The sequence below is a fragment of the Myodes glareolus genome, chromosome 7 (assembly GCF_982192425.1).
Source record: "Myodes glareolus chromosome 7, mMyoGla1.1, whole genome shotgun sequence".
Lineage (NCBI taxonomy): Eukaryota > Metazoa > Chordata > Mammalia > Rodentia > Cricetidae > Myodes > Myodes glareolus.
In genome coordinates, this window is record NC_142032.1 from 40,404,526 (window position 1) to 40,427,396 (window position 22,871).

At 39.4% G+C, this 22,871-nt stretch overlaps 1 protein-coding gene across 1 annotated transcript in view; it reads left to right on the top strand.

The window, feature by feature from the left end:
* The window catches only part of C7H9orf85 (chromosome 7 C9orf85 homolog), a 57,573-nt gene that overhangs the window by 26,596 nt on the left and 8,106 nt on the right, over positions 1 to 22,871 (top strand). The window contains exon 2 of the mRNA XM_048438701.3: positions 7,735 to 7,841. Coding sequence (XP_048294658.1) covers positions 7,735 to 7,841 — 107 coding nt within the window. The remainder of the gene's footprint in view (positions 1 to 7,734; positions 7,842 to 22,871) is intronic.

Here is a 22,871-nt window from a genome sequence, read left to right on the forward strand (position 1 = left end):
AGTGTCCCATAGGTTGAGACAGTATTTGTCACTGAACTTGGAGCTTGATTGTCTAGACTGTCTAACAAGTGAGACCCTAAGATGCACCTGTCTGCATCCAGGATGGGGTTGCAGGTTTAAGCCCCAGGCCTAGCTTTTTACATGGTGCTAGGGATCCTTCTCTGGTCCCCATGCTTCTGTAGCAAGCACTTTTTCTGATGTTTGAGTAAAACTGATTCTTGGTGTCCTGAATTGATTATGTTGTACATAAATGAGCATACATTTTTTTGTGACTATAGGTAAATGTACATACTGTCTCAAACTAAATATGATCAATAAAATTATTTTCACCTATTAAGTAATTCTAATCATAAGAAATCATATGGAAGTATATACTGTTGCTAATATGTAACAAAAATATTGATGGAGAATTAGCAGGAGAGACAGAAGCATTTGAAAGTGTGTAAAATACTTCTGTATGACATTTGAGTATTTTCCTCCCTGCTTCATTCATTTTATTTCCATAAAAAGTTGAATCCTGCTAGGTAGTGCTGGTTCATACCTTTAATTTCAGCTCTCGGGAGGCTGAGGCAGGCAGATTTCTGAGTTAGAGGTCAGCCTGATACACAGAGTGTATTCCAGAACAGCCAGAGCTACACAGGGAAACCAAAAAAACCAAAAACAAACAAAAAATATTAATTTTAAATATATCTAAATATAATCAAGTTAGGGAAAGCTATACCATGAGGAGTTTCTTTAGTTAATACAGATTATTGAGGGTGGTGGAAGTATGTATGCCTGAACCTTTTTGTATTTATAAACATTTAAAATTATGAATATGAATGTATTCTTGGTGTTGGAGAATTGTCTGTATTCTGTCAATCATATTTTAATAAAATGCTGATTGGCCAGGCAGGCAGTATAGGCAGGAAAGCCAGACAGGAAGTAGGGGTGGAGCAAAGAGACTAGGAGTATTCTGGGAAGCAGGAAGCTCCTCCGCACTTCTGCGCAGACCACTGGAGAGGAAACATGTAAGCTGCCCAGCTGGGAAAGGTACTGAGCCATTATGGCTAACATAGATAATGATAATGGATTAACATAAGTTATAAGGACTAACAAGAAGCCTGACCTAATGGGCCAATCAGTTTATAACCTTATGGAGTCCTGTGTGTGATTTTCTTTGAGGTTTGCCGACTGTGGGGTACCGGGCGGAACAGAAACCCCAACAAGCCGGCCCTCATGTTACATATTCTCTGTAAGATTTTTAAGTGCAATATTTTGTGGTATATAAAACCTGTTTGAATCTTTTCAACTATGGCACATGACTTTTCTAGTAACTTAAGCTAGACACCAGAACCAAATTATTAATAAACCAATAAATAATAATTAACCAATAATTATTTAAAAATATAAATTTTATTTATAAATAAATAATTATTAAATATTTATAATTATCATTATAATTATTTATATTTATCTAATAATTATAATTTAAATAATTATTTAAATAATTATTAAATATTCATAATTATTAAATTATAAATTTGTTTATAAATAATTAATAAAATTATTATTAAAAGAAAACTTATGACATAACAGAAATCTTCCACAAATGTTAGCAGTGTGAAACCAGTGAATTAAAAAGATATCACAATGAACTGTGGTTTATTCCAAGTTGCAATATTCATGTATTATGAAATTCAGTTCTGGACTGATGAGGTGTCTCAGCAAGCAAAGGCATCTGCCCCTAAGTGTGACAAGTATGACAATCTGCCCCCAATTCAGTATGTGGGGCCCACATGGTGAATAAAGAGGAATTACTCACAAAAGTTGTTCTCTCACCTCCAGATGTGTGCCATGGCACGCACCCATCCTTCCCTCACTCACTACACAAAATAAATGAGTGAGTGTGAAAAATTCAATATTGTTAAGATGCTAGTTCTCCTGCAGACAGAATTATAGTTTCAGTGTGATTGCAGTTGAAACTATAAAAGGCTTTTTTGTTGTTAAAATCAATAAACAGATTCTCAAATTTAAACAGATAATTGAAAGAAATCGTAATAGTTGAGCAATTTCGACAAAGAACAAAATTGGAGACCTCAAGGTGCTGATTTCACAACTTACTATAAAGTTGCCATAATCATGATGAGGTATTGGAGAACGAATGGCCACATATATTAATGACAGGATGTTTGGTGAGTGCAGAGAAAGCCCATATGTACTTAATTTTTTAATGTGAATACAGAGGCAGTTCAGTGGTGCTAGAACAATTGGACATTATGTATAATTGGAAAAGAATCTTTTAGTATCCTGTGCTGTGTACAGAATTAACGCACAGTGAGTTATAGACTAAATGTAAAAGTTAAAATTGCTGAATGTCTTGAAGAAAAAAATGAAGATTTTTTTTGTTATTGTCCAGCAAAAGCTCTTAGACTTTAGATAGAAAATATAATTCATAAGAGACAAACTTGATGTCTTGCTCTTCATTAAAATTTAAAAACCTAAGAAAATGGGAGTAATAAAAATAAAAGCTCAGGTTGCGGAGAATGTTTTCAAAGCGTTTTTTCTGACAAAGGGCTGATATTCAGAATAAGTACAGAAACTGAAGAATCTGATCAAAGAAGACTGGGCAAAAGGCCAAACAGATGCTTCAACAAAGAGGATGCATTGCAGAAAAGATGCACAGCTCTGTAATGTTAGAGAAATGCAAATTCAAGCTGCAGTGAGAACTGCATGCCTTTGCAGATGAAATATTTAACAGTTACAAGTTCTGAAAGACATTTAGGAAAACTTGGTCTTCAGACTATTGGGACTACAAAATATATGGCTACTTTGAAAAAATGTTAGGAACCAAGTTATCATACAAAGGGAAAATAGAGGTTCAAGGCCAAGAGAAATAAAAACATGTCCAAATAAAACCTTATATGAAGGTTAACACTCCAAATAACACAACACTGAAGGTGTCCTTCAGTGATAAGTAAACTACAGTGCAGCAGGATACTGCCAGGTGCCACCAAAGCGAGGTAAGCCCCTCAAGTGGCTGTGTCCTTTTATTTGTGCTATATTCTAGAAAACCCACAGGTTCAAAATTGAAGTTACTGTTCCTGGAGAGGGTGGGATGCTAAGTTACAATGTGAAGAAGCCATTAGACAAATCCTAAATGTGGGGTATTGTTGTAAGGAGGCTGCTTGTTCATTTCCCAGTCGCCCAGACTTCCAAAATAATCACACAGAAACTGTATTATTTAAATCACTATTTGGCCAGTCACTTAAGTGTATTGCTAGCTAGCTCTTATAGCTAGTATTAACCCATTTCCAGTATTTTATATTTTACCATGAGGCTCGGGGTCTACTAGCGGTCATGACTTCTCTCTGATTCTGCCTCCTTTCTCCCAGCATTCAGTTTAGTTTTTCCTGCCTACCTCTATTCTACCCTATCAGAGGCCTAAGACAGTTTCTTTATTAACCAGTGATATTCATAGCATACAGAGGGGGAGTCCCATATCAGGATATTCTGCAATTTTTCAAAATACACTGTGTAATCTTGACCTGTGTATGGGGAGGCAGGTCTTAAAGTCTGGGAGCAGTTGAGGGAATTTCAGTATAGGTTGTCCACATTCATAATGTTAGGGGACTCTTTTTTATGTTTTTTTAGTGTTACAATAGCATGTGGTATTAGAGCCTTTGTTTCTAGAATATGATGAGTAGTAAGAGGGAAAATGATTTTGTGTCTGTAACTTCCTGCAAGTATATACACACGTGAGAAGGACAAGCTCTGTGATTGTCTTTAGACATTGTGCTTTAGCTAGATGTATAAATATGCCTATGTACATACATATACATGTATATATACACATATTTTTGGGACAGTCTCAACTTGTAATCTAGCAGGCTTTAAACTCATGGCCATTTTGTGCCTCAGTGTCTGAGTGTTGGATCTTAGGCATGAGCCACCACACCAAATTGTTTCAACTTTTGTGCAGATTTGACCCATTTCATAATAGAAGGGCTCAGTTGATAATATTTCTTCAAGATGGTCTTGTGATGTTCCGGGCCTTCTTTACAGACCTATGACAGAGGAAGGCTTTCTCATGCTTCATCCTCACCCCAGGGAGAAGGCTCTGCCATTCCTTCATGGGCCTGAGGCCACACCTATGTGAATAACACAGTCAGGATATCACTCCCATATACCGGAGCGAGCACACAAACTTACCCTCTTTCCCTCTCTCCTGCTCTCCCTCCTTCTCTCTCTGACACTGTCTCTCTCACACAGTGCGCTTTAAATATAATTAGCATAAAAGGTTCCTGTTTCCAGATAGCAGTAATGTAGCTATCAAAGAGTAAAACTCTACTTACTTACCAGGCCCACCTCTGCTGATCCCTGTTGGCAGCAGTTGGAATAGACATTTTCCTTTAATAATTTTATTTTTCAATTAAGAGAAATGAAATATGCCATCTGCAGTTGTTTTGGTTTCAGCAGTGTTGAAAAATTACCTTATACCAAAAACATCCTAAAAAAATTATTAATTATTTTAAATTCCTTTATTCTTCCAAATGGTATCTTCTTTCTTTAAGTGATACTTTGTAGCTCAGGAAATGCTCATCTATGTGACACGTTGTCGTTTGTTTGCTCTTGCTACCTTCCAAGATTAAATTCTCATCCAGTTTCTGTTTATGGTTGTGACATCCCATTATGGAAGATTTGTTGTATGGCAATAGAATCTTCGTAACTGAGATATTACACTGTAACACACTGGTATGGATTGATAAACAAAGGCATTTTTAAGACATTCTCTCCGTGTTCCATTAGGAGCATCTTTTGATGTGTAAAATTTATTTTGACTTTTAAGAAGTATTCATTTCATCTTTCTGTAACTGATTTCTAGGTATGTGCAGTTTTCATTTAAAAATCTGGAAGTTACGTACACTGGGGTATACCTGTGACTCCTACACTTAGGACATTGAGGCAGGAGGATTACCATGAGTTTAAGGCCAACCTAGGCTGTACACCAACTTCCAGACTAGCCAAGACTACTACATAGCAAGACTTTGTCTCAAAACAGCAAAACAAACAAAAGATCTGGAAATCAGCCTGATGAATGGATTGATCTTTTTTATAAACCAAGCTTTTATTTATTTGTTTGTTTGTTTATTTACTTACTTAGGTTTCTCAAGACAGGGTTTCTCTGTGTAGCCCTGGGTGTCCTGGAACTCACTCTGTAGACCAGGCCAACCTTGAACCCTGTAGATTGGCCTGCCTTTACCCCCTGCATGCTGGGATTAAAGGCATGCATCACCACCACCCAGCATAAACCAAATTTTAGTTTATATTTGCACAATAGCCTGTGACTTTCTACCTTGAGGGGCGTACTAAGACAAATTGCCGAAGGAGGATTAGACACAAGTAGGAGTGTGTAAGGTAAGATTGCGTCTCCTTTGCCCAACATGGAACAATTCCTGAAGTAGGATCGCCAGATCTTTGCTCACCTCTGGAATTGCCCCCCCCCTTTTGTATGTATGCATCTTTAAGTGAACATAGTCTTTGTTGTCATCTCATTCATTTCTTAATACATAAAATCCAAGTTAATTTTATAGTAGTTCCAGCTGGTCACGTGAACCCTGTGCAAGATTTCCGTTTATGCTGCCTCGCCGATCACTCAGAACAAGTTCCCACAAAGACCTGTTTTGTTCTGCAGTTGGTCCACCCTAAGGAAACCAGTTTCCAAATTACTCAGGGCTTTATAAATCAAGATGAACTGGTCAGAAATTGTATAGAGAAACAAACAAGAAGCCAGGTAATGCTTCCTGGTTGGCAAGCAGTGTATGTTGATGTATTACAATTGCAGGTAATGAAATTTCCTGTAATCTATGAATACTTACTCTAGTTAGAAAGCTTGTTTCACTTTGTAACTTTGATTCGAAGCCTTTAACATATTCTTAATAATTGTTAAATGACACAAATACAAGTTGTAAGATATTTCAGGCAACAGATGATTTAAGACAACTGACAGATTGTGAATTTGAAGTCTGTATATGGCAACTTAAGAGCCAGGGTACAGAGGAAGAGGACTTTGGTGTGCTGGCATGGAGCTCCTCTATGGAATAGCCTAGTTACAGGGAACATAGAGACATACTGAGCTTGCTTTACCCGGGATTGTCCATTGCTATATCATAAATAAAGGAAAAAACCCATACATAATTCATAAGCGACAGTGTATTCTTCGAGAGTCAGCTGAGACATAGGTATTTAAAATATACTTTATGGGCTGGAGAGATGGCTCAGCGGTTAAGAGCATTGCCTGCTCTTCCAAAGGTCCTGAGTTCAATTCCCAGCAACCACATGGTGGCTCACAACCATCTGAAATGAGATCTGATGCCTTCTTCTGGCCTGCAGGCAGACACACAGACAGAATATTGTATACATAATAAATAAATAAATAATTTTAAAAAAAAATAAAATATACTTTATGAATGTTGAAAATGCCCTTGAAATATATTTTCTTAGAATAAAAGTTTTGTCAGATTATTTCACCCTTGTCAGCTTTTACGGCTATCAAGGCCTTTCCAGTTGTTTGCTTCAGCTGACCTAGTCCAAATACTGTGTTCTAACTCATTATTGATTAGCCATCCAAAGAATCTGCATCTTGTGTGATGTGCTTTTTTCCCTCTTGGAGAAATTTTGCAAAGGAAACAAAATGGGAAAAAGAAAAAAGAAATAAATAAAAATGCCCTTTACCATGGCAAATATCCTTTCCAACAGTGGGCCAAAACCAGCCCTCCTCTTTCGTCATATAAATGGGAGGACTCTCAGAACCTAAATCCTGTAGTGTATGAGTGTGTCATACATAAGAAAGGAAACTATTACAGGGGACCAAGGGTACATTTAACTCCTGCCTGTTTATACAAACACATTTGAGAATGAAATCGTAAATGTTTTCTTTCCTCATAAAATCCCTTTTTCGCTAGCTGCCCATGTTTCCATTCATGTTGTGTTCTCATAAAACCAAGAGAGCTGGAGGGGCTTTGTTTGTTTAAGGCTGGGCCTCCAAGGAACCTTTGTAAAGCATTTACCTTACATAGGAGACAAAAAGAAATGAATGCCATTTGAGTTCCTGCCTGCTGCTCACTGGCACCGCTTACTGTTCAGTTACTGCCATCCCAAACAAGCTAATAATTCTGATTTTCCAGTTTAATTCAGAGTTGTTGGTAGAATTTGAATTGTTGAAATAGTAATCTTGTGTTTCTCTTACTAGATTTTAATATAGATTTACTTTGCAAACAGTAAAATCCATGTGTCTTATTTATCCAATGCTCGTGTTGATCTAATACATCAGGGCCAGTGAGGAAGGCTTTCTCAGAGTCACACTGGAAACTCTTTAACATGTTGGCAGGTTAGGAACTATTGCCTTTTAAAGAACCAAATTGAGTGATATACATAAAGCACGTGCTATGTCATGGAATCTTTCATAGACGAAAGTTTAACTTTAATTATTTACTTTATGTGCATGAGTGTGTATGTGCTCTCTCCCCCCCCCCCCATATATATATCATAAGACAACTTGCATGAGTTGGTTCTCCTACTGTGTAGGTCCAGGGGATTGAACTCAGGTCCTCAGACTTGTTGGCAAGCACCCTTTTGCTGAGACATTCGCCCATCCAAAGCTATTTTTAAAACATCCCATCAATCTTTTTATCGGGCTTGCCTTATTGGCTTAGAGATGAGATTCTTAATTTATGTATTTTTATTTGATTTTAGAAAATTAATGCAAAACTTCATGATGGAGTATGTCAGCGCTGCAAAGAGGTTCTCGAGTGGCGTGTAAAATACAGCAAATACAAGCCTCTGTCAAAGCCTAAGAAGTGGTGAGTTGAGTTTCTTAAATTCCTTCCCGGTGATACATGTGACACAGTGTCTTAGTCCTTTTCTAACACTCAAGATTGTGTTTAGATAAACTTGAAAGCAAATTTAAAAATCCTTGCCTCTAGTGTAGAATTTCATCTTCAATGTTGAGTCTTTGTTTATGAAAGCAGACAGATGAAAAAGATTAATCAATTCTCTAACTCATGATTTTGTACAATTTTTATAGAAACTTTTTCTAATGGGTGAGTTGAGGAAGAGTGGAAAAAACCTGGTTATTGTAAAATCTTATTTTCCACTGATTAAGTAGTAGTATTTACATGTTTATATAGATTATTTTTATGATTTTTTTTGAGAGGGTGTGGCCATGTGTGACCTAGACCATCCTCCAACTAATGGCCCTCCCACCTCAGCCTCCAGAATGCTGGGATTTATTGACATGTGCCACCATATACAGATATTATGCCAATTCTTAAAATGTGTCTTTCCTCTTAGTTCAAACCATGAAGATAATGAAAAGCCAACCCCAGTTGACTATCATATGTGAATTGCTGGTTTCTAATTTACAGTTTCATTCATTTGTAGGCTTGAGTCAAGATGAAAAGATACCCAGCGTCGTTTTTATTTTTCTGTCCCTACCCTTCCTATAATTCTGGGTCGCTTTTGTATCATTCGTGTGCATCCTTTATTTTAGCTGAATAAGGACAATTTGATAATAGCTCTATCAAAGAACACAATTGCATTTATTATAAATATTAGTGTATTCTTTTTATATTTATTTTGATGTTCCATGTAGTAGTTATTTAGAACATAGTTGGTCATACTTTCTGTTTTTCATTTGGTATCTGTGTATCTATTGTCTATCTATCTAATCTATCTATTTAAGTTAGTACGCATACTAACAGATCTCGTTATGGTATTTGCACATATTTGTGCTTTTATACATTATTCTAATACAGGGCCTTTCCCTTCTGCTGTCCCCTTTTCGCCCATTCTCTTCCTCCCTCCAAATACTTCCTACTTCCCGCTTTCATATCACAAATGTTCCAGTACCTTCACTTTTCTCTTTTCCACCTTATTCCTTAAGATTTTTGGCTTCCTCTTTCATGGTTCCCTTTCTAATTGCATGGCATATACACACCTAGATAGAAGATAGGCAATATTGCTGTTTGTAGTAATTCCAAGTTCCATCCATTTTCGTTCAAATATCATTTCATTTTTCTGTACGACTAACTTTTCATCATATATATGTACCATTTTTTTTAACCCATTCATCCACCGAAGGTCGTGTAGTACACTTTCTAGCTTGTATGAATAGAGCAGCAACGAATGTGGATGTGCAAGTATCTCTGTGGTATGTTAACTTAGTCCTTCAGGAGCATACTCAGGATTGGTAGAGTTAGGTCCCCACTTGTTAGGTTTATATGTTTGTTTGAGGTTTGAGGAACCTCTAAACTGATTTCCATAGCGACTGCACAAGTTTACATTCTTATCAGGAGTTCGTAAGAATTCTTTCCTCACACCGTTGGAATTGTTTATGTGTGTTCCCAGCCCTCATGTTTTTTCTTGATGAAAGCCATTTTGACCTAGATAAAGTGGGTGCCCATTTCCACCTCCCTAGCACTTGGATTACAGGCAGACATTGCCATAAACAGCCTATGTAGGTGCTGGGGATCCGAGCGCAGATCTCCGTGCTTCTGTGCAGGCAGTTTCCTGACTGAGCTATCTCTTGGGGACATGAGTATTTATATTGCTGGCTTTTCTTCCTAAGTCCTGGGCTGCATTAGTCTAGTGTTTGAATCCATTTTACAGTTGTTCATTTCTTTTTTTGTTTGTTTAAGACAAGGTCTCACTGTGTAGCTCTAGCTATCCTGGAACTCACTGTGTTCAGTAGGCAGGATTTGGATTTGTAGAAATTCACCTGCCTCTGCCACCTGAGTGCTGAGATTAAAGGCGTGTACCACCACCGCCTGGCATGTTGTCCATTTCTTCTAGGAAATGGCCCGGGCATTGCACCCACTCTAGTGTCTCCGAAGAGTTGTGCTGTGGGGGTTTTTCATGTTTCTTACATTTCTCCCGTGGGATTTGATCATCTGCCAGGATGTCCCTTTTGGTGGTATTTGAAAATCTTATTGGACAGTTTGCTCTCCAGAGCTTAGTTAGCCTTATCACCCAGAGACTTCCCGGTCTGTGTACAAGGGTGGGAGCCAGCTTGATTGTGAACTCTTGTTTTCGTGTGCTTCATGCTGGTATTGAGCCTCTGTGGCACAAATGTTTAGTGTCCTCCAGAGGTGTCTTCACTTTAGTAGTTGCAATGCTTTAAGACAATGGTCCCAAAGTAGTGACACTGTTAGGAAGTGTGCCCTTGTTGAAGAGGTATGGCCTGTTAGGAGGAAGTGTGTCACTATGGGGATGGGCTTTGAGGTCTCTTTTGTTCAAGCTTTCTTCATTGTGACATTGTGACACTTCCTGTTGCCTGCCACACGTAGGACTCTCAGTTACTTCTCCAGCACCATGTCTGCCCTCATGCTGCCGCGTCCCACGTGGATGCTAATGGACTGAACCTCTGAGTTGTAGTCATGGTGTCTTCACAGCAGTAGAAACCTTGAGACGGTAGTGTACTTTCTGTATCAGGAGCTCATGTTAACACATTGGACCCTCCAGTCTGTCAGCCAGATCGGTTCTCTTGCTCTCCTGAGACTTCATCAATCATGCCCAAGGTGGTTTATGATTTAGCTAGGGGATTTCTTACAAGGGCATAAGGGGTGGGGAAGCAAACACAGCCCTGAACTCTGTACACGAAGTCTTCTTTTAAAGCATTGTCACCCTGCAGGTGTGTGTCACATATTCCACCCGGGCTCCTCGCTCTCCAGCTATAAAGCAGGGATGACAGACGAGTTGCTCCAGAGCCTGAGTCTGACCAGGACTATCGGTTTCCAGGGATACTTTCAGTCGATATAATCTGGTCCAGGATTCAAGAGAGAAGGGATGCTTTTCTCTGTGCCCTTTTGTTCCTGGGCCAGGCTTCCTTGCCCTCCACAACCAACCCATAGGACTGTTTCTGACCATAGAACTATGGCAGATTAATTTAGCCTCTCCTTTCTCAGACACCCACAATTGCCCAATTTTAAACAAATACTTGCCTCTTAAGGTGGAGCTTAGCCACTGCTCTCTAAGTGATGTAGAGTGACAAAAAATGGGATTCCTCCGCACCCCTGACCCATCTGTTGAAGACTGCGTTTGAGACTTGTGAGGGCTGTTGGCTGTTCCTGGGAGGACAGGTAACGCAGGCAGTTTCTGGCCCACCATCTTGCTTGGACATGCCTTCTTTCTTAGTGGGAGGAAATCTTAGGAGTTTGTGATAGCCATCTGACTACAATAGAGGTTATTGCATGGTATTAATTTCCAATGAAAGCTATCTTAGCCATCTTACAAACCTAAAACTCCAGGTTTGGAGCATTTATTTACTTAACAGTCTTTAATAGTGGTGGGCATAGTAGCACATGCCTTTAATTCCAGCACTTACTGGGAAGACAAAGGCAAGTGGATCTCTGTAACTTGCAAATTCCCAGAGAGCTAGGCTACACCATCTCAAAAAATAAATAAATAAATAAATAAATAAATAAATAAAGGATTTTTAATTTTGGCTATTCATTTTGCGTATGTGTTTTTTTTTTTCATTGTTGGTATTGCTGAGTCTTCTTTCAAATAGTATTATAGGTGTCTTGATTATTTTTTCAGTGTTTTCTTCCTATTCTCTAGCATTTTTCCTGAAGAAAATCCTTTCAGTGGCTAAGGGTGTAGCACCGCATGGCAGAATGTGTACTTAATATGCTGACATCCTGAATTTGATCCTCAGAACTATAAAATCAGCAAACCATTGCTTATAAACGAGCCTGTTGAATCTCATGTTAAGTCACCCAGATTGGCAGCAGGGAAGTTAAGCTGTCGAAAGGTAGAGCATCCGACCGTAGCTTTCCATGAATGAATAATTGTTTTCTAGGTAGCAATTAAGACTGACTATGCAGTAAGTCATGTACTTGTAGTTAATAAGCCAAACACAAGCTCTGTGGTTTCAGAGCGTTTTCTATAAGACGTTCTTCCTCTAAAGTGTGTCCAGTTTCACCACTGCTCCATTTTCCCCAGCAGCTTTTTTTTCCCAAAGCAATTTGACATTACACAATAGACATTACAGAGTGTTACATTTAGCAGACGTTGTTAGAAGTGAAGTAACTTTTTCTTCTATGTCCATTACCTATATTCTAATCTCTGTAGTCTGTGCTTGTCTTATATGCTTATCTTTGTTGTGAGTATGCCACTCTGTGAAAGCTCACTAGCAGACTTCTCTAGAAGTGCTTATTCCCCATCTGTCTCATGTGAGCCACTGTTCTATTAAGGGAAATGAGGGCTAAAGGGGACTCAAGGCCTACTGTCTATCACACTGATGAAGGAAATGAGGTATTATATAAATACAAAATACAGCTAAGCCATTGTGGTAGTTTGAATGTAATTGACCCCCATAAACTCATAGGGAAAGGCACTGTTCGAGTTGTGGCTTTGTTGGAATAGGTACGACATTGTTGGAGGAAGTGTGTCACTGTGGAAGTGGACTTTAAGGTGTTATATATGCTCAAGCCATGCCCAGTGGACAGTTCACTTCCTATTGCCTGCAGATCAAGATGTAGACCTCACAGCTCCTTCTCCAGAACCATGTCTGCTCACATGCCTCCATGTTCCACCATGATGATAATGAACTAATGTTGTGGGAACTCCTTCAGCCAATAGCCTTGAAAATACCCATCCACTGTGGCGTTGGCCTCATGTACTGTAAGTGCAGATAAAAAGCATGCATGGTCCTCTTTTCTGCTGGATTCGGTTTCAGTTCCCAGCACACGCAATGGACTGTGGATCGCTACCCTTACTGTGAGTTTATTCCCACATAATTAAACCTTTGTTATACTCCATTCTAGGGTATTGTGGAACTCTTTGGTACTACTAGAAATTGGTGCCCAACAAAGGGCTCAAACTCAATTAAATGTTTTCCTTTATAAGAGTTGCTGTGGTCATGGTGTCTCTTCACAGCAATGCAAACCCTACAACAGTATTAAGGGAAATCACCAAGAATAAGGAAGTCAGCTGGGGGTTGGGGGTGGCTCATGCCTTTAATCCCAGAGCTCCAGAGGCAGAGGCAGAGGCAGATAGATCTCTGTGAGTTCAAGGCCAGCCTGGTCTACAAGAGCTAGTTCCAGGACAGGCTCTAAAACTACAGTGAAACCCTGTCTTAAAAAACCAAAAAAAAAAAAAAAAAAAAAAAAGGAAGTCCAAGTAAAAGAAGTCCAAAGCGAAGAATATCTCACAGGAGCCCAGAAATACTAGTCAAAGCAGAGCTCCAGGCAGAGAAGGGAGGAAAAGCCCTTTTCATCTGCCCTTCTGGTCCATAGCTGGGATTCAGTATCTACAAGTGGAGCACCCAAACCTGCAAATGGAATTGATACACATTTTATATAGCATGAGGAAAGGAAGACCTGAAGAAATAGTTAAGTCCAAGCTAGGCCTGCACTGAGGAAGCTAAGGCAGGAGGACCACAAATTCAAGAACCTAAAATATACAGGGAGTTCTAGGCCAGCTTGTAAAGAATGTGATACATAGTTCAGTCCCCTCTCAAGAAACCAGGAAGGAAAGGGGAAGGGAGAGGATGAGGTTTTTATTCCAAATCTACAAATGTTTCTCACCTTAGAACAGCATACATCCTAATTAACCCATCATATAAATGACAGTACCTCAGCTTGATCCACTGAGTATATCATCATATCATATTTTCACTTTGTGAACCTTAAAATGCTCTGCATCCCCAGCCTATAGTAGGGCGAAATCCCCTAGCACAAACTGAATCATAATCAAGTATTGGTATCTTAAGTGATTAGTTGAATGTGTGCAGCTCTCCCAGTCCAGGCCCCAGGCTATGGTTGGTTGCTATTCCTTGTCAGCGTCTTCTGTAGTACTAGGCAGAGTCAGACTTGGGCTGATGTGTATTACTGGCCATTTTGTTTAATGGATGAAAAGAGAAAGAGGAGTAGCCTAGAGATAACGTGTCCAAACTGATGGCAGGAAAGGGTTGCTTGGTGGGTGATGAGACATCTCAGGCCTCTATCTGGGTGCTATGATGTGCTTGTGAGCGTGGACACAGATGTTCTCGCTCAATAAATAAATTAATAAATATTTTTAAGTTTTTATTTATTTAATTTTTTTGGAAAGACTATCGCTTGGTTACATGAAACAACAGGCATTTCAGAACCTAAAAGTAAGGCCTATTTGTCTTTCTATATTTAAAAAGAAATGCACAGGGTGGTTCTAAGCGGAATGTGTTAACCTGGAAGTACCTGCGGTTCAGAGTTCCAGTAAACAAGATTGGTGACATTTGTAAGATTTAATGAAGCACCGAGCTTCTGCTGAGTGGAAGGAAAGGGCCTCTGGGGTGGTCAGAACTGGACTGTGAGAGCACAGGAAAGCAGGGCTTCGGGATTAGTAGAATTTGTGGTGGAGTTCAAACTCCCTGTGCTTTACTCTGTCTTGAGTTAAACATATAATCCCCTGACCCAGGCATTTAAACATGCAATTCATGTCATTTCTAGCCTTCTAGCACCTTTTGAGAAAAGGGCAAAATCTTTTAACCATTAATTTAAATTTAAAGTATCAAAATTTCTTGACACCTTTTAGACCAATTATTTTATAAGATCCCTGACCCTTCGTACTTAATTGCTTTGAATAAATTTTACCATTCCTTTAAAGTCATTTACCATTCCTTTAAAGTTGCACCTCCTCTCACCTGTTCTCAGACATCTCTCTTCGTCCAGAGATAAATAAACCTGTGGTTTAACAAATAAAGAGGGGCTGGAGAGACGGCTCCATGGTTAAGAGCCCTTACTGCTCTTGCTGAAGACCTGGGTTCCATTCCCAGCACCCATATGGTGGCTCATGCGCCTGTAAGAGGACAGCAGTTCATCATGCCACTCACACACTTTGCACATAAATCAAAGTGAAAACAAAAAGAATAAAGGTTAATCTTCTTAATTGTGCTAAGGAGTTCAGTAGGCAAAGCTGGGTTGTTTGAACTATCTGCTACAGTGTGGGAGTAGGTGCTGGAGGGGACGGAGGAGACATCTATAAGTCAGGAGAAGCCAAAACAAGTCATTTGGAAGACATTGAGAAGGTGAGAGTTGCTGCCAAGAGCCTCATGCCACCATGTGTTGTGTCTCTATTCATGGTGCCTGTGTCTTCTTTTTTTCTCTGAGTCTTTTGAGACAGGCTTGCCTGGAGCCCCTGACCCTCCCCTCCCCCGCAGGTGTTGGGGTCCCAGAGGTGTGGGGCTACTCCAGGAGCTCTTCCTTCCTTATCAGACTCTGAGCAGGACCTTAGCTGTGCACTTTATAGACAAATCCCTTTGTTTCTTCTCATTGTGTAGCTCAGGCTAGCGTGGAATTCATTATCTATCCCAGACTGGTCTTAAATACATGATCCTTCTCCCACAGCCTCAGTCCATCTTCATACTTATTAAAGGATCAGAACACAGCTCTTACTCCAACAGGAATAAGCGATAGTCTTTTTCTGAGCTAAATATGAGTACCCATGGTCTAGGACATAGACTCGAGTTACCCTGAATGGCATGCTCCCGGATGGAAGTGTTTACATTTAACTTCTATAGTCACAGAACAAAAGAAAGACCCTTCAAGATACACTGCTGAGGACAGTGTATCCTGTCCTGTCCTTCAAGCTGCCTTGAAACGGATTCCTTCTGCAGGACACAAGCTAGCTGAGCACACTCCTAGCCTTCGGGGTGGTGAAAACTAGTCGTCTGTCTGGTTAATACATCTCAAAAGTTTTACCTGACAGTCAAAGGCTATTCAGTCAGATATAGGAGTGGTGGTGGCTGTTGGCTCGGTATCTTCAGGTAATTTTGACTCTGTGTGTTAATCCTCCAGCTCCACAGTCACATAAGTTCTAATTAGTTATTAGTCTGGTCTGTAGCATTTTCAGTGTAGGTGTGGCTTTTTCAGGAAAATAGAGTTCATCCAGAAGTTCTGTATCTCTGAATTTCTTAATACCCCAATTCTGAATGTGAGGACTGAGTCTGTCCTCCCAGGGAAGACTGATGCAGGAAGATAGCTTGAGTCCAGGAGTTCGGGAACAGCCTGCTCTAAAACCACAAAAGAAAACAAACAGGAAGGAGTACCACTGCCCTCATTTTTCAGAGGAAACAAGTCAGTGGTTCACAGAGAATGTGGTGATTAGTGCCAGTACCTTGCTTGTCTGGCTCTGATACTGCATTCAATACCAGTCCATTGGCATTCACTAATTATATGCGTTGGCTGAGCAGATACTACTGTAATACCAGTCTTTCTGACGTAACTCTGTATAAGGTAACTTCCATGACACCCAAAGTGTTGTCCCTTCTATTCTTAGAGACAGATGACTGCTGTGTGCCATTGACCAGTGCAAGCTGTCCCTCATCCTCCATAGAATTGTAAAGTTCATAATTCAAGTGGTAAAAATTGGGTGTGTATGTGTTTATGGCCCGATGACTAGCTTTCCATGGATTGTTTTATTTTTACCAAGTAAATGTAACACTTGGGTTATTTGTCCAGTTTACAATTTCTGTTTTTATATTAGGGTTTTAGACCAAGTGGGAAAGACAATATATTCATTACCTTTCGCAACATTTATTGACTTAAAAAATATTGGCATGTTTAAGTATTGAATTATAGTTCACTAAATTTAGCAGTGTGAGCCTTAAGTGATGTTCTGAATTTCACTGAAATAAATACATTAGCAAAAAACAAATCTGGTTTTTTTTAGCATATTCCTACTAGACAGTGAGATTTTCATTATTTACCACATGCATAATTAGGAAGAGAAATCATTCTGAAATACAGTAGGAGAAAGGGCATTTAATAATTAAGCCTTCATTGATGGGATATTTAATAATTGAGCTTTCATTGAGGAATTTTAATTATGTGTAGGTGTGTATGTCAACAGGTCTCCACAGAGGCCATAGGTGTTGGATTCCCTGGAACTGGAGTTACAAGCAGTTGTGAGCCTCCTCATGTGGATGCTGGAAACCAGGCTCAAGTCCTCTGGAACCGAAGCAAGTACTCTTAAACACTGAGCCATTTTTCTAGCTCCCTAGGGGATATTTAATAATTAACCCTTCATTTGTGGACTCTTCACTCTATATAAGAAGTTCTCAGTTTGTGGGTCATGATATCATGCATGCCATATATTTACATTACTATCTATAACAGTAGCAAAATTACAGCTGTAAAGTAACAATGAAATAATTTTATGGTTGGGAATAACCGCAGCATAAGGAACTGTATTAACTGTTGGGGGGTCTCAGCATTTTAAAGGTTGAGAACCGCTGCTCTTAGTTTATCTGAAAATCCAGGTCAGTTTGTGATGACAGAGGTTAATGAATAAAGATTGTTGAGCAGGGTATGGCATCTGGCAGGATGCAGAGATAAAGATAGTAATGACTGAGCTGTAGCTGCTGTTTTCCACCTCCTTCCCTGTCGTTCCCTTGTGCTCCGTAAGCCTGGTAAAGATACTGTAAACAGTGAGTTCATCCCTGCAGCTGGACTCCAGCTTCCCATGATGCCGTGTGACGTAATGAACCAGGATTAGGGTTGACACTGCGGATCAATAAAGAACTTTTAGGAAGGATTCATCCTCTGGGATCATAAGCTGCATTGTTATTATAGAACACTTCCCATGTCTCGTATTTTAAAAATGCTTTTACTATTTAGGCTTGGAAAATGATGTGTCCTCTGAAACTAGAAGTTGTTTTCTGTTGATGGGTAGCCATAAGAATTATTTCCATAGTTCTTTATAGAGAGAATTGTCAGGAACCTGGCACAGTTTTGGGAAAGAGAGAAAAAAAATGAAAAGATCTCGATTATTTAGGGCTGACCTACGAAAGAGGTTGTCTTAGTCAGTGCGTAGCTATTGCTGTGATCAAAGCAGCTTGGGGAAGGGTTTATTCAGCTTCTGCTTCCACAGCACAGTTCATCATCAAAGGACGTCAACACAGGAACTCAAGCAGGGCAGGAACCTGGAGGCAAGAGCTGATGCAGAGGCATGGAAGGGTGCTACCTAGTGGCTTGCTCATCATGGCTTGCTCAGCCTGGTTTCTTATAGACCCCAGAGCCACCAGCCCAGGGATAGCACCACCCACAATAAAGTAGGGCCCTCCCTTATTTATCACTGATTAAGAAAATACACAGGCTTGCCTACAGCCTGATCTTATGGAAGCATGTTTTTAATTGAAGTTTCCTCCTCACAGATGATATTAGCTTGTATCAAGTTGACATAAAACTATCCAGTACAGAGGTCACTAATATCCTTATATTAAACTTAATATCCTTTCAAAACTGTGAATAGCCTGGTGGCACACACTTGTAATCCCAATACTTTGGAGGTAAAGACAGGAGAATCAGGAGTTCAAGGTTATTCTTGACTGCATTGTGAATTTGAGGCCAGCCTAGGCTACATGAGACCTTGTCTGAGCAAAACAAAAAAATCAAAGCTATCACATCATTGCATTTTACTGCCCACCCCTTAAAGACTCCTGCTAGAAAACTGTCTTATGTGAACAAGTTTTCTTTAGCTATATGAGCCAAGAAACTGAGCTGAATTTAAAGACAGTTTACTATAATTGTTTTATTAGAAACAATAAATATTTCTTGGACAAGTCCAAGCTAATAGAGATATTATCCTAGGCATAGCTCTTTAATTTCTAATTTTAAAAAATGCAGAGATGCCAGGTAAGAAATACAGTTCAATTCACAATTATTTTAAAGAGCATCTTCAACCCACAAAACACTGTACTTTATGTGATAGAAAATATGAAATATCACTGTCAGCAATCTCTCTGGAAATTCGGGTCCACAGGCAATTTTTGAGCATATGGCTAGAAGTGGTTATTATTAGTAGAAAGGGAGACCCCAGGCATACAAGATATGATTGCAGAGAAGTAATACAATAAAAACAAGAGAAAGGTTCAGAAACGTCATGAAACACGGTTAGGGGAGTGGTGTGGATGATACAGAAAAACCTTGTGAAGAGTAGCCTGGGGAAGAAGGGAAGATGAGTAGAGCCGTTCCCACCCCTCCAGCGCTCACAATGATGCAGATGACTGATGTGGGATTCCCCTCTGAATGCTAGGAATGTGTTTTATTATCATTAAAGAAACTGTTTCTGCCAATGGCTTTTAGCAGAGCCAAACAATGTTGTAATTAATATGGTTTCTGTTTCATTATTCGGGTCTGGGCAGCCGGTAAGGCTCCGGAGGCGGCCATCTTTCTCCTCCAGCAGCTACTTGACGTCTCTTTGACTCCGCCTATTCTCTCTATCTCTGTTTTGATTTCTTGCCTGGCTTTACTCTGCTAAGCCATTGGCTGAAAAAGCTTCTTTATTAACCAATGATAATAAAATATATTCACAGCATACAAAGGGGAATCCCACGTCAGGTAACTGTCTCACAGCTCCTAGTACATTAATTTGTTCTATTTTTTTTTTCCGTTTGCTTGTTTGATAAGACAAAGTCTCATGGTGCCCTTTAAACTACCTTTGGGCTCACTCCTGCCACCTCACGCTACCCATTGTGTAATGACAGATGTACCACCATGCCTCTATTGCTTGCCAGTCTGTAACTTTGGTAGTCCATGGAAGTGAATAATATTATATGCAACAAGAGGTTTTGGTTGACCTCAAATATATATGTAATGAAGAGAAAACTAGACATAGAATTAACCATTCAATTTCTGACATCAAAAAAACTGGATCATCTTTTATTTTTATTCTTTCATCAAAATAAACATTATCACCATTTATGTAAGAATTCCATGGCCCAGCTCCACCAGTCCCTCACCTGGAAAGCATGTAAAACTAAGCTGAACAGCATGGCTGTTGTGGAATATTAGTTAAGGATGGGTTACATTCTTTTATGCTATGGAATATTTGTTTAATAATGCAAAGATGGCTTGTATTCTTTTATGTTGCATTTGTTTAATTCTGTAAAGCTGTGCTACTTTGCCTGCCTAAAACACCTGATTGGTCTAATAAAGAGCTGAACGGTCAGTGACTAGGCAGGAGAGAGAAATAGACAAGAGCTGCCAGGCAGAGAAATAAACAGGAGAAGATGGGAGGAGCTAGAAAAGAAAGGAGAAAGAGAAGAGGACATTAGGAGCCAGCTACCCAGCCACAGAGTAAGAAGGGAAGAGAGACATATAGAATAAAGAAAGATAAAAGTCCAGACGCAAAAACTCTTCTGTATTTATTTGGGAGCTGGGTAGCGGTCCTGCAAAGAGTTAAAAGAAACAAAAAACAAAACAACTACACACGATCTCTGCCTGTGCCTCTCACTTCCAGCCTTTCATCAGTGAGTCACAGAGAGCTGGGTCCCTACATCCACAGCATTGAAAATCACCTGCCCTAAACATTTCCATTCTCCTGTCAATAAACAGATTGCTGTTTATCCCAGTGGATCCCCTTGTAGATCTTTTTGCTATCAAAACAACATAAGTCCTCCGGTTTATGTTTAACTGAGTTAGCGAGGGTAGTGAATACAATGTAATTCAGGTGTCGTAGAACCCAGTACCAGTGATTCGTTATTCACAAAGGTGAATGTTTTGTATTATTTAAAGAATTATCAAGCCTTTAATCTCAGCACTCTGAGGCAGAGGCAGGCAGATCTCTCTGAGTTCAAGCCTAGCCTGGTCTACAGAGTGAGTTCCAGGGCAGTCAGGGTTATGTGGAGACCCTGTCTCAAAATGGTGGTGGTGATAAATTATCCTACTCCAGGCAATTACTGCAGTAAGGGGCGGTAGTATCACCTGTTTGTGTAGTCTGGAGACCCCAGGAAATGAATTCTAACTACTACATAGTTTTTTGGAATGGGGATGGGAGTAAGTGTTTTCCTTAAAAAGCACTTAAAAATCTAGTGGGAGCTAATCTTATAGTTTAGTTTTAGGCTCTCCTTCTTGTAAACAACATAGGTTGCCTATTCCCATTGGAGGAAGTACCTTGTGGATCTGCCAATATTGAGTTTCTCCTATTTGCATATTAGAGGGTGAGGTGCTGACAGTCACTGTTTACCAATGTGTCCAGTCATCCTGTGTGCACATACCACAGGAGGCTAATGATGGCCACAGTCAACATAGTAACCAGGAAGCTAAGGCAGAATTGCAAAAGCAACAGAGAGACATTTGTTTCTGTTGACTGCTAATGTCTTTGCTGTTTATCCCGGTGGATCCCCTTGTAGATCGTTTTGCTATCAAAACAACATAAATCCTCCAGTTTATGTTTAACTGAGTTCGCTAGGGCAGTGAATACAATGTAATTCAGGTGTGGTAGAACCCAGTACCAGTGATCGTTATGCTCAAGTGTCAGCAGTGTGGGTACCCATTATGAAGTGAGACTCAAAGGAAGTTAGAGTGACTTTCAAAGATGGAGTGACAGGAACTTGTCAAAACTGGGCTAGTCTCCCATTCCAAATCATGTTCTTTTCTACCATTTTATTTTCAAAATATTTTCTAGAACTTGCTATGATACATTGAAAATTCCCAGTCTGTTCCTGATTTTGAGTAGTCAGCACTTATTTTTTTCTTTTGTGTTTTTCATTGTACAGACCGTGCCATTTTTAAAGATGTTAGTTATTGAGTCCTTTGTCAGTAAATATGGTCTATAAGAGCAAATTGTGTTTTAATTTAGCCACATTAAACTGATTAGTGTAATATATGCATAGCCAAAACAGTTTGAGTGATTGTTTCTGACAGTTCTCTCTCTCTCTCTCTCTCTCTCTCTCTCTCTCTCTCTCACACACACACACACACACACACACACACACAGATACACAGAGAGAAATAGAGAGAGAGAGAGAGAGAGAGAGAGAGAGAGAATATGAAAAGGAGGAAAAACTAAGATTAACACCTGTGATGTTTCTTTAATAAAATGTAGTAAATGCAGCAATTTTTTCAAGGAAAATTAAGAAAAATAAATATTTACGCAATTTAAAGTTATTCCATATCACAAATTTTATAAGGAAGAATACTCGGGAGTGATTAGAGATTTATAGCTAGTTTTAAAGATGCTTTAAAATACCTTATGGGTTTTATGCAACTTGGAATGGATGACTATTAAAGTGCTATGTAAACTCTTCTCACACTTAATAATCAAGGTCCTTTGTACTGAGTTTTTAAACCTGCAGAGCTCTGTAGCTGGGGAACTCCTCTGCTGTACTCACTGCATATGCACAAAGCCTGGATTATGTGTTTTGAAAGAAAGGGCACACTAGCATTGCTCTTGGGAGATAGAAGATGGAGACTGTAAAGAATGTTGTCATTCATGTTGCCACAGACATACCTCACCTCCATAGAAAGTGAAATGCCGTTTGAGTCTCTTTCCTATTTTTATGCAGGGATACTATCCTAACAAAACTTGGTTTCAGAAGTAATTAACTTTGAAAAGATTGCAATTGCTTTCAGATTTCATTCTGTTCTCAGAATTGGTCATTGTTAACTCCACAAAAGGCTCAGAAACCCTCACTTAGGAATGAAGGTCTTTTTATTATGATAGATGTCAAGAGTTCTCAAATGTTTGTGGGCATAAGAATTTCCTAACGAGTGTAGCAGATTCATGGGACTCATTCCCAAGATTTTGGTTCTGTAAACAATGCATTTAAGAACTGGTGTTTAACGTGCTGATGTGGGGTTGATTCCTAAGGGTCACCTTTGTAAGACAAGCTGGCTAGCTAAATGTTTGGGACCCTTTTGACTGCAGACTGCCAAACAAGGGAGCCAGTTTAAAGATTTACATGTAAATCTTAACTCTGAGAGTTCCCATGAATACAATTTTAACTCTTCATTAGCAACTTCAATACTTAAAGATTTGTTGTTTCTTGAGGTCTCTAGCATGAGACAAATATTTATCAAAAGGAAAACATGCTGTCATTTCCTTGAATTATCAGATGACCCAAACCAAGA